General features: G+C 41.5%; 2 protein-coding genes across 3 annotated transcripts in view; one reads left to right on the top strand and one right to left on the bottom strand.

Annotated features, from left to right (window-relative positions):
- The window catches only part of NSUN2 (NOP2/Sun RNA methyltransferase 2), a 20,024-nt gene extending 19,542 nt beyond the window's left edge, over positions 1–482 (bottom strand). The window contains exons 1-2 of the mRNA XM_085052172.1: positions 354–482; positions 115–272 (exon numbers count right to left, since the gene is read on the bottom strand). Coding sequence (XP_084908298.1) covers positions 115–272; positions 354–440 — 245 coding nt within the window. The 5' untranslated portion in view covers positions 441–482. The remainder of the gene's footprint in view (positions 1–114; positions 273–353) is intronic.
- SRD5A1 (steroid 5 alpha-reductase 1) lies at positions 439–12,948 on the top strand. 2 transcript variants are annotated; one of them, XM_085052174.1, is made up of 6 exons: positions 439–1,082; positions 3,115–3,281; positions 7,179–7,280; positions 9,424–9,574; positions 10,983–11,040; positions 11,712–12,948. In XM_085052174.1, exons 1-5 carry the CDS (start codon positions 439–441, stop codon positions 11,005–11,007), a joined length of 1,089 nt encoding a protein of 362 aa, XP_084908300.1. In that variant the 3' UTR covers positions 11,008–11,040; positions 11,712–12,948. The 2 variants fall into 2 exon arrangements, with proteins under 2 accessions (XP_084908300.1, XP_084908299.1); XM_085052173.1 differs by lacking the exon at positions 10,983–11,040.

Raw genomic sequence — 12,948 nt, 5'->3', positions numbered from 1 at the left:
TCACAGGATGGTTTGGGCTGGCAGGGGCCTCACAGCCGGTGCAGTTGCACTGCCGTGCGGCGGGCGGACACCTCCCCCCGTGCGGAGCGCGGCCCGCGGGATCCCCGCCCGTACCTGCGGTAGCCGGTGATGCGCAGCGTGGCGGGCAGCGGCTCCCGCAGCGCCGCCATGAACGCGTCCCACTCTCCAGCGGGCACGATGCCCAGCTCCCGGTAGTAGCGCTCGAACAGCTCGTTCTCCTTCACGATCTCGGGGTAACCGCCGGCCCAGCCCTGAAGAAAAGCACCGCCGCCGTCAGCCCGGCGGCCCGGGCGCTCTCCGCCCCGCTGCCCCTCACCCGGCCCGGCTCTCACCGCCTGGTCTCCGTCACCGCCGCCCCGCTCCTGCCGCTGCTGCTGCTGCCGCTGCTGCCGCCGGCGGTCCCGCGCCCTGCGGCCCATGGCAGCCAGGCGGCGGCCGAGCCGCGCCACCAGCCCCGCCGTGGGGAAGGGCGGCCTCTCCCGCTCCCGCTTCGCCTCCGCTCCCGCTCCCGCTCCTGCTCCCGGCCGGCCGGAGGCACCGCGCGGCTGCCGCGTGCTCCGGGCGCGCACGCGCGATCCCGCCCTCTCCCGGCGCTCCTTCCCGGCGGAACTTCCCGAGCGCCCGGCGCGGCCCGGCCAGCGCGGCCCCTCCCACAACGGGCGGGCGGGGGCGGGGCGCCGGCCACACCCCCAGCGGCTGCTGCCGCTGCTGGATGAATCGAGGCGGCGGAGCGCGATGGGGCTCGTCGGCGATGGTGGTGTGTGCGCCTTGCTGCGCCGGGTTGAGGGCCCCGAGGAGCGGCGGCTGCTGGAGCTCTTCTCCTACGGGATGATTGCGCTGGGCGCCTGCTCCGCGCTGCTGCTCCGCTTCATCCCCATGCCCTACGGCCGGTACTCCTCGCGGCGCTTCGGCTGGCTGCTGCCCGCCCGCGCCGCCTGGGTGCTGCAGGAGCTGCCCTCCCTCCTCGTCCCGCTCGGGCTCGCCGCCTGCGGCGGGGCTGTCGCGGCCGCCCGGCCCAACCGCGTCCTGCTGGGCTGCTTCGTCCTGCACTACGCGCACAGGTGCGGGGTCGGGCGGGCGGCGCTGCCCGCGGGCACCGGCGGGGCTGGGCGGCTGGCGGGGGGCTCGCTGCGATGCTGGGGGCAGGAGAAGGGGTCAGTCGTCATAGAGACGCCTGACTGCTGCTTCCCGGCCGAAGGGGTTGAAGTTCTCCTGTTAATTAGCGTTTTTCACTTGCTATAATAGTCACTGACGTCTCTGCTGCTTCCCTACACTAAGATACTCTGTGTTGTTGCGGTAGCTGGGTAAATAGCCGTGGCCATGAGGTGCAGACTGCCTTATGTGTGCTTTGCTGTGCACTGCGATGCTCCGGCGTGGAAACGGAGCGCTTGGCGCTGCCGCCCTGTGCCGCTCCATCCCTGTGCTGTGCCTCCTGGTGACTGCTGCTTCAGCAGTGGATTGACCAGGCTGTCTTAAGGGCATAGTGTTCCGACAGGGAAAGTTCAGCACCGCGTATTGATACAATCTTGATATAGCTATTTGCCAGTTCTGTCGTTCATCATAGACTTTCAACATAGTGTTCATTGCAGCAGTTGGACTGGATGAGATTTGCGTGTTTCCTCCAGCGCAGGATATTCAGTGATCCATTAAAATAGTGGCAAAGCTGATGCTGGGTGTCCTGTGTTGCCAGGCTGTCAACACTATTCAGGCATTTTGTAAATGTACTTGGAGAAGGCAGCTTAGCTGGAGCCCAGGTGTGAACCTGCTGTTCAAGTTATGGGCAGTAGCTACTGGCCATACTCCACAAGTAGTTTTGCCACCATACCAAGACAGGAGTGATACATTTGTCAGGTTCGTTTTAAGCCACTTATGTGGCTGATATGTTGTTATTTTCTGATGCTTATTGAGAAAAACTCTTGCTTTTGACCAAGCGTAATTCCACAGCCTCATGCTGGGGAGGTATATGATGTGGCTTACTTGGTGGCTGCATTTGAAAACTCAGAACTGTGCCTTTGCTCCACTTTTTCTATTCTTAAGCGTAAAGGTATTAGCTTTGACACGGGATCTTAGCTCATCCTTGCTGTCTGGGAATAGCTAGGAATGCGAGACAATGGTTTGTACAGAAAGCTGAGCTGTGCTGCAGTTAGCTTTTTTCCAGTTGCTTGCTGCTATTGCCAAAGTGAGGAACTCTTCTGTAGGTGAACGTAGTCTGGAAGAGACCTCTGTTACCTAGTTCTGCTCATTGTAGCATAGTGTGCTTTAAATAATCCTATTAAAGAATTCGTTACGCTTTCTTGAAAGCTGTTACGGTTGTGATTTCTTTGGTAAGGTTATTTTGAAGCAGTAGTCCTTGGGTAGATGGAAAACACTTGAAGAATGCTCAGGCTTCAGTGATCCTGCTTCTGTATCATTATAGATTATAATTAAATTACTGGCCTTTGAGGGTTGGCTAGTACCACAAGGAAGAGCAAAAGAATATTCACCTGCTCTTCTTGTTTGGATCTAGTTTGTTTACTTGCATAATCCCCCAGGAAAAGCAATCAAGATTCCTTTCCCAAACAGGATGGCAATTGTGGGTTTGGCACTTCTTTAGCAGGTGTCATAGAGTAGACCAAAATTTTTGAGGTGAAGCAATTAGTGTTTTGACTTACAGGGTAGGGAGGAAACTGAGCTCAGTTAGGTTAATTTCAAGGGGATTGACTTTCACCCTGAAGTACTGAGGGATTGGGTGGAGGGATCCTGAGATCTGGCTCATTTCAGAAAGCTTGATGATACAACTGAGGATTTAAAAACAAAGTAGGACAAAAATGGGCTGTGCTTAATATCAGTTCCTTTATTCCTCTCACCAAAGTTGTTGCTCTGGATCAAAAGTTCAAAATCTCCATCATATGGAGGGAGGACTGATCTTGTAATTCCAATTAGGCAACACAATTAATGTTTTAGGTGTTACAGCAAGTGCAACTATCCTTTCAAACAGGCACCAAGGACTAGTGCTGAGAATTTGAAAAGTAGGGTAGTATGGACAGTGTTTGGACTTCAAAACTATTTTTTTTGTGGTTAATAAATAAATTTTCTTTTCTTTGTTTGCTACAGGGCACTCATATTTCCTCTTCTTATCCGTCAAGGAAAACCAACCCCGTTTTTCACTTTTGTGTTAGCGCTTCTGTTCTGTCTTTTCAATGGATACTTGCAGGGCCGAAGCTTAACCAACTATGCAACTTACCCTCCAGGCTGGTTGGCAGACTCACGCTTCATTATAGGTGAGTTAAATCATGTTATGAGAACATCAGGTGTAATTTTCCTCTGTCTTCATAGCTCTTAATTTTTATTGTGATTTTATAGTATCTTCAATGCCATTTTATAATTCTTCTAATAATTTTCTTACTGGTGTAGCTGGAGGCCTTTTAACCTTTTTTACTTGAGACTGTGAACTGACACTTCTCTCTGCAATGTCAGTGCTAGATGAGCTGACTGTCACCTTTACTCTTTAACCTGCAAGTAAGTAGGGGTCATGGAGTTTTTTTAATATTGAAACTTGAAGCCCTACATGAAATCAGCAGCATGCAAGTTTAGAACAAGGAAAGTAGATTCTCTGTGCAACATGTAGCTTAAACTAAAGTAAACAAATTCACGGAGTGAAAAATCTAGCAAGGGTAGCTGCTGACTACTGACATGCCATGGCACATGGCACAAGTCCTTGGTGTCAGGATATTTACACGTGATACACACAGGAACCAAGACATCCGCCCTTGTAATAGCAATGGGATTTGTCAAATGACAAAACTGGCCCCACGAGAAAGGGGTGGAGGGGTTGATCATTCACTCCCAATTGGGAAGTGAGGTTACATTTTGTACTTGAAGCCATTGATATGATTAAAAGGCTAAGATATTTAGTGACAAAGTACTCTCTTTACCCTGTTTTTTTGTTTCCTAGGCATCTACTTTTGCTTACTGTCAAAATGATAATATCATTTCCTAATGAAATCTTTAAAGAAAGATCATTTTCATCTGAAGATAAACCAGAACATTTTGCCTCATCAGTCAAAGGCAGAGTACTGGACTGTGTAGATCCTTGATCTGAGTCAGTACCCTTCTTGTTGTTAATCTGTAGCTAGAGCAAGTTAGTGTTTCTCCTGGATTTCTCAAGCCTTTCAAAGCAAGAAAAATTACTTTTTGTCTTTATTACAGTGTTATTGTGGATGACAATAGAGGACAAGTGTGCTAAATGCTGTCATGAATATAAGATTGAAGAAATGTACATCTAAGTAGATTCCCTGGCCAAGATTAGGAGGCAGTGCTGCCTGTGCACTAAAAATAGAGAAATTGAGGTGCAAGGGAAGGACTTCAGAGAGCACTAGAATAAATTCGAAATTTTCTTGGTGCTTTCAAATTTCCACTCTCCTTAAATTGTAATCCAGAAAAAAAAGATTAAAAGATTCATCGAATCTGTTGAAGACTCTGATGCCAGGCAGACTTTGTTTTCAGTGTCATAGTTCAGTACCTTAATCAAAGGATCTCAATATAGTGCTGTGAACAAATCATGATTCAGGAGCCATAAATCAGTTCCTCCTTACTCAACTTCCTTAACAGAAAAAAGTAATAAGACTCATTGCTCAGGTTTCCTTGGGTTTTTTTGTGTTTCAAGGATTTCTGATGAAAATGTATCAATGACAATAGTTAGGTTCATCTGCCTTCAGTTATGAATACTTCTGTTTATGAATTAGTTTGGTTTGTATTTATGTTTTTTTGTTGTGGTTTTGTTTGTTTGCTTTTTTTTTCCAAATAATACTAGTTTGAAATATATGCTTATATATATGTTTCTAGTACTGCTAAACGTAAGTGAAGTGTTGCTCTGGTGACTATTGTAAGTCAAAATAGTGCTTTAAAAAATTATCCTGAAAACTAAGAAAGTGAAGATTCATGGTATACACAGCAGCCACTTTAAAAGTGTGACTATTGCTGATTTTTTTTTTTTTGAGACTGTAATTACAACAAATCTGGAGATAAAGTTTGGCATGCCTATTAAACAGCTAAACTGAAGATTTTTTTTTTATTCTTGTAATTAGAATATGTTAGGGGATTTTTTTTGTTTTATAGTGTGTGTCAGCATAATTGGATCTTAGAAATTTATAATTGCTATTTGATATTCACCCCAGCTGGGCACACCTCCAAATATTTGCAGTTTATGCCTGTGGCTTTGGTCAACATAAATGCCAAAGTGATGTTTTGTACACTGGCTACTCCCTGAACAGCTGGGCTATTATCTTCTAGTACTTCAAAAAATATATGACAGTGTCTTTAGGCTTCTGTTTAAAATTACTAAAAAATATCTACTAGAATATTAGAAAACAATGTCAAGAAAGTATATTTGTTGATGGTTAATAAGATATTTCTTGAACTGCATGAAGTTAAATGTGGAAGGTAAATGAGAGTGTCTGCAAGTAGCTGCCAACCAAGGTTCCATAGCTGGAAGCTGAAATTAGATAAATTTCCAGTGAAGACAGTAATTTGGACAAGTCAGGCTGATTAACCATCATGGTGAGAGGTCTCAAACAACTGATATATTCTCTGATATGTTCTCTGTCTGTGGAACCCTATTATAGTTTATCCGTCTGTTTTCGGGAACACAGTAGCTTATATCTACACCAGCAGTTGATTTGGAGCAGGAATAGGGTTTTTAATGTGATTTTCTCATGGTTTCTTTGGACTGTGTGTTGGTTAAGTTCAGAGCCGTGAACATATCTGTTTTCAGAGGAAATGGGAATGTTCTGCTTCTAATGCAGAACCATGAGCCTGTGAACCAAGAACAACTTCATAACCTTTCAGCACGTACTTTGTGTGTGTATGCCAATAAAGACTTTGTGAACTTACCAAGAGAAGTGGTGACTGTTACAAAAGGGGACACAAACACCTGTGTGCTGCACCTTTGTGTCCTTTCCCAATCTATCTGTGCTATTAGATGGAAACTCTTTCCATCCTTTGCTTGCTTTATCTTCTTCAAACCCTTTGCAGTAATGCTACGTCTTTTCTTACTCCTTTTAGTCCCTATTCAACTAATTCTTTCGAATGCTGATGGCTCTTTTGTGCATCAAACCCCATTTTTTAGTTGCGGCTCTGCATAGCAGAGCAACACCTGTAACTCACAAGGTGCAGGTGGCAGAACATCAGCACCTCATCTGTTTGAAGATTTGATCTGGCAATTGGGTCATTAAGCACACCTCAACTCACTTCACAGATCAGACCCGAAGAGCGCATCTGCCTTGTCTGTATCTGGATGTAATCTTATAGGCAAAGGATTTGGGTTACTACTATCTCTCCTAATATCAATAGGCATCTAGATTGCCCAGATGATTGTGTTTTGTTGGAAAGACTAATCACATAATCTGAGATGAGGCACTAGTTAACCTCCAAACACAGATCTTACCTGTTCCTTATCAGCAGGGAATGCTGCCTTCAAGGGAAGTAACATAGGTAACGTGTCCAAGGGGTGAAAATAATGAATTTCAATCCTAAATTCCTTTTGATTTATCCCATCCTCATGGCAACATAAGGATGCAGTATGTGGCAACAAACTCAGTTTCTGTGAAAGGCTAGACTAAATGGCTAAACCATTTTGCTGAATGACATGAGTAAATGGTACATTAATTCCTTCACAGTTGTATTCCTTTTATTGCACAGAAATCTATTGGGGAAATTCTGATATGCTATCAGTAAAAATGTAAAAGGATAGTGGGGCTAAGATGTGTCTCTCTGGGAAGATTAAAAATGGCTGTTTCTTTCAGTGTTTAACATTTTAGCATATTTGTTTTTCTGTGTGGAAGTTAGGGAAATATACACATTACATCTGCATATATGCACATGCATACATTTATATGTGCCTAGCAACATGAGAATAAACTTCATTTTTACGGTGCTATTTCCTGCCTATGGAGCTGTTAATTACTGTGAGCACTGCTGACTGAAGAGCACAGTGTGGGACTGGACAGGATGTCACTAGAACTGTTTATGCTGCTCTGAGACAATATGCCTAATGTGATATCTGACTGTACTGCTTACTGCTGCTTTGAGACAATATGCCTAATGTGATATCTGACTGTAGTTTGCTTTCTGAACAAACCCAGTATACTAAATGTAGTATTTTTAATATTTCTCTTCAGGTTTTTTAGGGTGGTTGATCGGCAAGGTCATCAATATTCATTCTGATCATATTCTCAGAAATCTGAGAAAACCAGGGGAAACTGGTTACAAGATACCTAGAGGTAAGTAACAATGGTACAGAAATTAATACAGCAAAAACAAATATCTCTCATAGGAGAAGAAATGGAGAGAGCTTGGACTGTTCAGCCTGGAGAAGAGACGTGTCAGGGGCACCTTACTAAAGTGTATAAATACATGATGGAAGGGAATGAATAACCATGTTCTCCTTAGTGGTGCCCAGTGACAGGACCAGAGGCACTTGACATAAAGTTCAAGCACATAAAATTATATCTGGTTTTTGGTTTTGTTTTTTTCTTTTTGCTAGGGTGGTCAAACACACAGGTGCAGAACAGGTTGTTCAGAGAAATTGTAGGGGTACTCAAAACCAGACTGGGCTTAGTCTTGGGCAACCTGTTCTGGCTGATCCTTATTAACAGTGGGGGCTGGACAAGATTATCTTAAGAGATCCCTTCCAACCTAGAATGATTCTGTGTGGAAACGACCTTCTAAAGCTTGGTGTATTTTAGAGGAGATACTAATTTATGATATAAGAGGCAACTGGAAATAGCATTTTGTTGTCCACCTCAGGAAGTGATTTCATAGTCTGGAAAACATCTTTTTTTTTTTTTTTTTTTTTTTTCCCCTCCTAAGCCAAGTATTGTAAGGAGTCTGTTTCATGGTATCACTTGACTTGTGCAAATCATTGGGTTTCTTGATCAACTTCAGCTGTATTTTTAAAAAGAGTTAAAAATGTAACAGCATTGCCCAACTTCCCTGAGAATCATCAGGTGGGTGGAGAAGAAACACCTGAATTACTAATCCAGTGTGGGGGCAGGAGGGGAGTACAGAAAGTGCTCCACATGTGACCCGTCTAGTATCCCATATATGAAGAGGGAGTTACCTTAAGTAATCAGAGAGCAACAACAGTTTGGAATGGGAGACACAGGGAAAAGAGGACAGAAATCTAAATTAATTTGGCATTATAAATTCTGGCCATCATGGAAAAATGAAGAATATGAAGGGCTTTCTTATGGAACCCATAGAAGTGTTAAGGTTTATTGACACTTTTGGAAACAGGCACTGTTCCAGATATATTCCACTCACTGAGAGCAGAAAGATAATACTATCTCTGAATTCTGCTGTTTCTCTACATTTTTTTTCTTAGTTATTGCTTTCTCTTGGTTGTTGGATTGGGTTTTTTTTTTTTAAATAAAACTGGAAGAACTAAGATACATAAGGCAGTCTGTTATTTTTCACCAAGAAGGTAACTTATAATTGTAATAGATGTAAATCAAAGTGCTCATGTGAAAAATGAAGAGGAACATGCTGTACTCCATTCAGTATACAAAAAAAGTTCTGAAGGAAGTATGTTATTTGCTGCAAGATCAGGAGGAGCTGGTCTTTTTGATGTTGTGTATTCAGTTTAAGTGCTAGAATTCCACTTTTCTTTTGTCACAAAACTAATGTAATTATAGCAAGGTCAAAGCATGTCCTTTATTATACTTGCCAAATGCTTGTTTGTTTAGTCCCACTGGTAGAACACATACTGAGATATTAGTTTGTACACTGACTTTGGAATTAGGGTGAAATTCTTAATTCATAAAATTCCTAGCAGGTGAGTACAAATTGTTTATGTGCAATTGTCCATACAAGAGATTTAACACAGACTGCCAATTTTTTCACTGACTTTAAGGGTTGAAACAGCAGATAGGATGAGAAATAGGAACAAAAGTGCAACAAGTTCGTAAGCTAGAGAATAAATTTGGAACACTTGTTCATAATTAACTTAATTTCTACAGTACTTAAATGAAAAATTGTAAGTTAAATAACCCTATGAGTATTTTCTGGGACTCAATGGGAGCATGTCTTCTATTTTTACATATTTTGAAAAAGGTTTAGTGCACGATCAAAGAACATGTAATTGTGAAGTAATTTTTTGCAAATGCATGTATTTGCTTCTGATGCTAGTAAATCTGCTTTTCTTTCATTATTTAAAGAGGAAAAATGGACCTACAAAAGGTCTGTCTTAGAATGAGGTCTGAAGTGATCCTTCATAGTACAGCTTGAACTGAAAAATGCTGCTTTCGTTGCCTTTAAAGACTAAATAGAGATATTGGTGATATTGCTCTTATTTGATGTAGAATAAAAGACAACATTGGATGTCTTGATTAAGGTGCTTTTCAACTAACTCTGTCTTGCTTTCAGGAGGAATGTTTGAGTATGTCAGTGGAGCCAACTTTTTTGGCGAGATCCTGGAATGGTTTGGGTTTGCCCTTGCCTGCTGCACCATTGAAAGCCTTGCATTCGCGTTGTGTTCTCTTTTCATCCTGGGTTCAAGGGCAAGACAACACCACAAGTAAGTGTTTGTGCCTTGTCATTTCTGTTGTCTGTCACACTGCATTTCCATTTCACAAATTATGCCTCATCCTATAGGGCTGTTGCAGAGTAAGTCTTGTGAAAGAGACTGCTGCTGTAGGGCAGAATATGATAGAGAATACTCTGAGAAGATTAAGCAGTGCAGAATTTCAGCAGGATAGTACAGAGAATAAACACACAGTACAACAAGGTGGTCAAAATAATGTTTAAATGAAGATGGTTTATCCTGGATCTGAAAAGATTAGAGACAAGTTTGGCAGTATTGTCTTAATTAATCAAATGCTATATTTTCCCTTCTCAGACTTGCTTCTGTAATAAGATTTTGAAAATCACTCAAGCTGTCTATAACAGGCACACTTTATAGTCATATCTGTATCATATTGTCTATAATCAAGTGTATGGACAGTATGAAAACTGTTCTGGTAGATGATATTAAATGAAGTCTCTGCTCTAAACATTCTGACTGCTCACGTACTATATTCATAATGCGGCGTTCCTGCTAACAAGAAGGACCGTAGTTTGGGGAGACTTGTTTCTTGAAAGGATTCTCTTTAAGGAATAGCATGTTTAAAAGAATTTGAACATGTTAATTTTATTTTGGTTACTTTCAGCTTCCTGCTTTGGTTCTCATGTTGAAATTCAGTGGCATAAGGAAATAAACATGAAATGAAGGAGGAAATTGATTGAAAAATATTGTTGGCTGTCTGTGAGGGCAGCCATGTCTATGTCTAGTGGAGTCTTGAAAACCTTCAAAACCAGAGTTTTTCCTACCCTTTGTTTGTAGGGTGTTCTGGGTCTGTGTTACCCTCCCAGTGAACAAGTTTCTTCCACTATCCAACCTGAGCCTTCCCAACCTGTTACCTTTGACCACCTCTTCCTGTTTTATCACCTGCTATTAGTGAGCAGAGCTGCAGAGTATTTCGAGTTGGGAGGAGCATTTGAAGGTGGTCCAGTCAACTGGTGTGGCTGCTCCAGCCAGGGCAAATCACAAGGCTATGCCAAGTTGCTCAGGGTTCATCCAATTGAGTTCTGAGTGTCTCCTCCTTGCCAGATGAAGCAATGACAGGTTCTTCAGGCTCAAGTTCCAAGGCTGGTTTCCATCAATCTTAAGCCTTGATGGCACTCCTTCGGAACATCAGGAAAAGCTAAATGTTGTTAAAGGAAGTTATTTGCACTAAAGACAAAAATGTCAAAAAATGGAAGGGGGGTATAGGAAAAACACCAAGCAACTAAAAATAGCAAATCTATGTAAGTGAAGAAACATGTTAGTGTAATTTGTTTAGTTAAAAAAACTTAGAATAAATGACTGAAATGGGTAAATGGTGTAATGATGATATTCTGTAGATGCAGATTGTCATGCATTGCATATTTTTTCCTGTTCATTCCAGCTTTGATCTTGCAGTTAGCTATTGATATTATGAATATCTGCACCTTTGAGGAACCCAGGTGAACTTAGTTCTTTTATTTTAGAGAAGCAGAAGAATAAATGTTCAAAAATGGGAGTGTGCTTGTTATGTAAGGTGAAAACACAAATAATAACATCTGATAGTGCTCTGCATTTGTTCTTTTTTAAATTGTGTGCATTTGAAAATAGTTATGGTCTTTGAGGGATGTTAGCAATAAGTCTAGTGCAATGTTTGTCATGTTCCGTTTGATTATCCAAATTCTAAATGGAACTGAAGATGTTTCTATGCAGAATGGGACTCTCATTCCAGTATGGGATGTATACCTTGCTTCCAAGTGAATCCATTATGCAATGACATGTTTTTGATTTAATTTTTTCTCCCTCTAATTCTAAAATGTGTAAATATTCAGGATGTGTAACAACATACGTTTTGAAAGAACGGGCTGTTCCTTCCCTGACTGATCTCACCACATCTATTAGTTTGATTTCCCATTGCTGGCAGCTGTAACTTAGTTTTGTTGTAGTTGGTGATTAGCTGTCATTAGGGTGAGTGCAATAAATGCCATTTTTCTATCCAGAGTAGGTTCTAAAGGCATTTTTTTGTTTGAAGACAAAAACGTGTATGGATTAAATTGAACACATTGTACAATTACCTAATTTCCTCAACAGCATTTTGAAGACGCAATACTCATCAGATTTCTTTGTTTTTCAGATGGTACCTTGAGAAATTTGAAGATTATCCAAAGGACAGGAAAATTGTTATCCCATTTTTGTATTGAGCTGTGCTTCTAACACTTTGAGATGGATGCTTTTAACAAGAGACAACATTTTACAGATGTTGGGAGGCTAGCAACACACTCTGATCATCACTGTGACAAAGCCTTTCCATCAGTGCTGCTATTACTTACTGCTTTTCCCTCTTAATGGTAACCCAGAATCTGATGGACATGGTAAATAGGAACAGAAGTGTTTTTCCAGCAGCAAAGCACCTTCATAAATACATTAGGCAGTGAGTCTAAATTGGCATCGTGGGAAGTACTGTGCATGATTTCTGATGTTTCTTTTTCTGCCTGTGAGAGCTTCTGCTGTTTCCACTCAATGTAGCCATGCTGTCCTGAGGATTGTGCTGTGAGCTCAGCCACCCTCACTGCAGTCTGGATGGTGTGTTCTGCCTACACACACAAATAGGGTTGATTTTATTTTTTTTTCCTTACCTTACTAATCCTTTCAATTTCCCCCACCCACATTTCCAGAAGAGCTGGTGATGCAGACCAAAGAATTAGATTAATATAGTTGCTTTTACATGAGAGGCAGTGTTTTTCCTTCTCTTTGCACTCTTACAAATGTAGGAACACTGTATAGATTCTATTTAATGATATTTACATAAAAATTGTACTGCTAATAGATTAATATTGTCATCTACCTCTTAAAATTGATAGCTATCTCAATACGCAATATGTGTTTTCTCACTCTAAACTGGTTTTGTAAGTCTTAGGATACTTAGGCAAATCTGGCATTGTTAACAATTGTGTAATGTTTTCTAACTTACTTTATAAAAAAACCTTGAGATTTAAAAAAAAATCTTACTATGCTGTTTTAAAAAAAAATCAAGTGTCTTCCTTTTTCTGTTGATAACATTCTAGATGATTTTATATTCTAAAATTCTTGAGCATTGTGTCAGTTCTCATACCCCAGCCTTTTACTCAGGAATGACTCCAGAATGGTTTCGAGAACATGATGGGTTTCCAAGCGTACAGATTTTCAAGTTATATGTCTTTTACATGATTGTGATAATAAAGAATCTTTTAGAATTGCTGAGAAAAAAGAACCCAAACAACTCAATGGAAAAAAAATCCAACAAAAATCTCTAAGTCAACAACCAAATTATAATAATTAAAAAACCAAACATACCAAAGAAATTAACAACTAATTAAAAACTTTCTACAAAA

This window comes from Lichenostomus cassidix, chromosome 2 (assembly GCF_008360975.1).
Source record: "Lichenostomus cassidix isolate B80296 chromosome 2, HeHo_3.0, whole genome shotgun sequence".
In the NCBI taxonomy this organism is placed as follows: Eukaryota; Metazoa; Chordata; class Aves; order Passeriformes; family Meliphagidae; genus Lichenostomus; species Lichenostomus cassidix.
Note: the sequence above shows the minus strand (reverse complement) of the source record. Positions and strands in the feature narration are given on the sequence as shown.

Excerpts from the sequence above, each read along its gene's own strand:
- SRD5A1 (XM_085052173.1), top strand. The coding sequence starts at position 439 with ATGGCAGCCAGGCGGCGGCCGAGCCGCGCCACCAGCCCCGCCGTGGGG. Across the intron at positions 3,282-7,178 it reads AGACTCACGCTTCATTATAG|GTTTTTTAGGGTGGTTGATC; the intron begins GTGAGTTAAATC and ends ATTTCTCTTCAG. Across the intron at positions 9,575-11,711 it reads AGGGCAAGACAACACCACAA|ATGGTACCTTGAGAAATTTG; the intron begins GTAAGTGTTTGT and ends TTTGTTTTTCAG.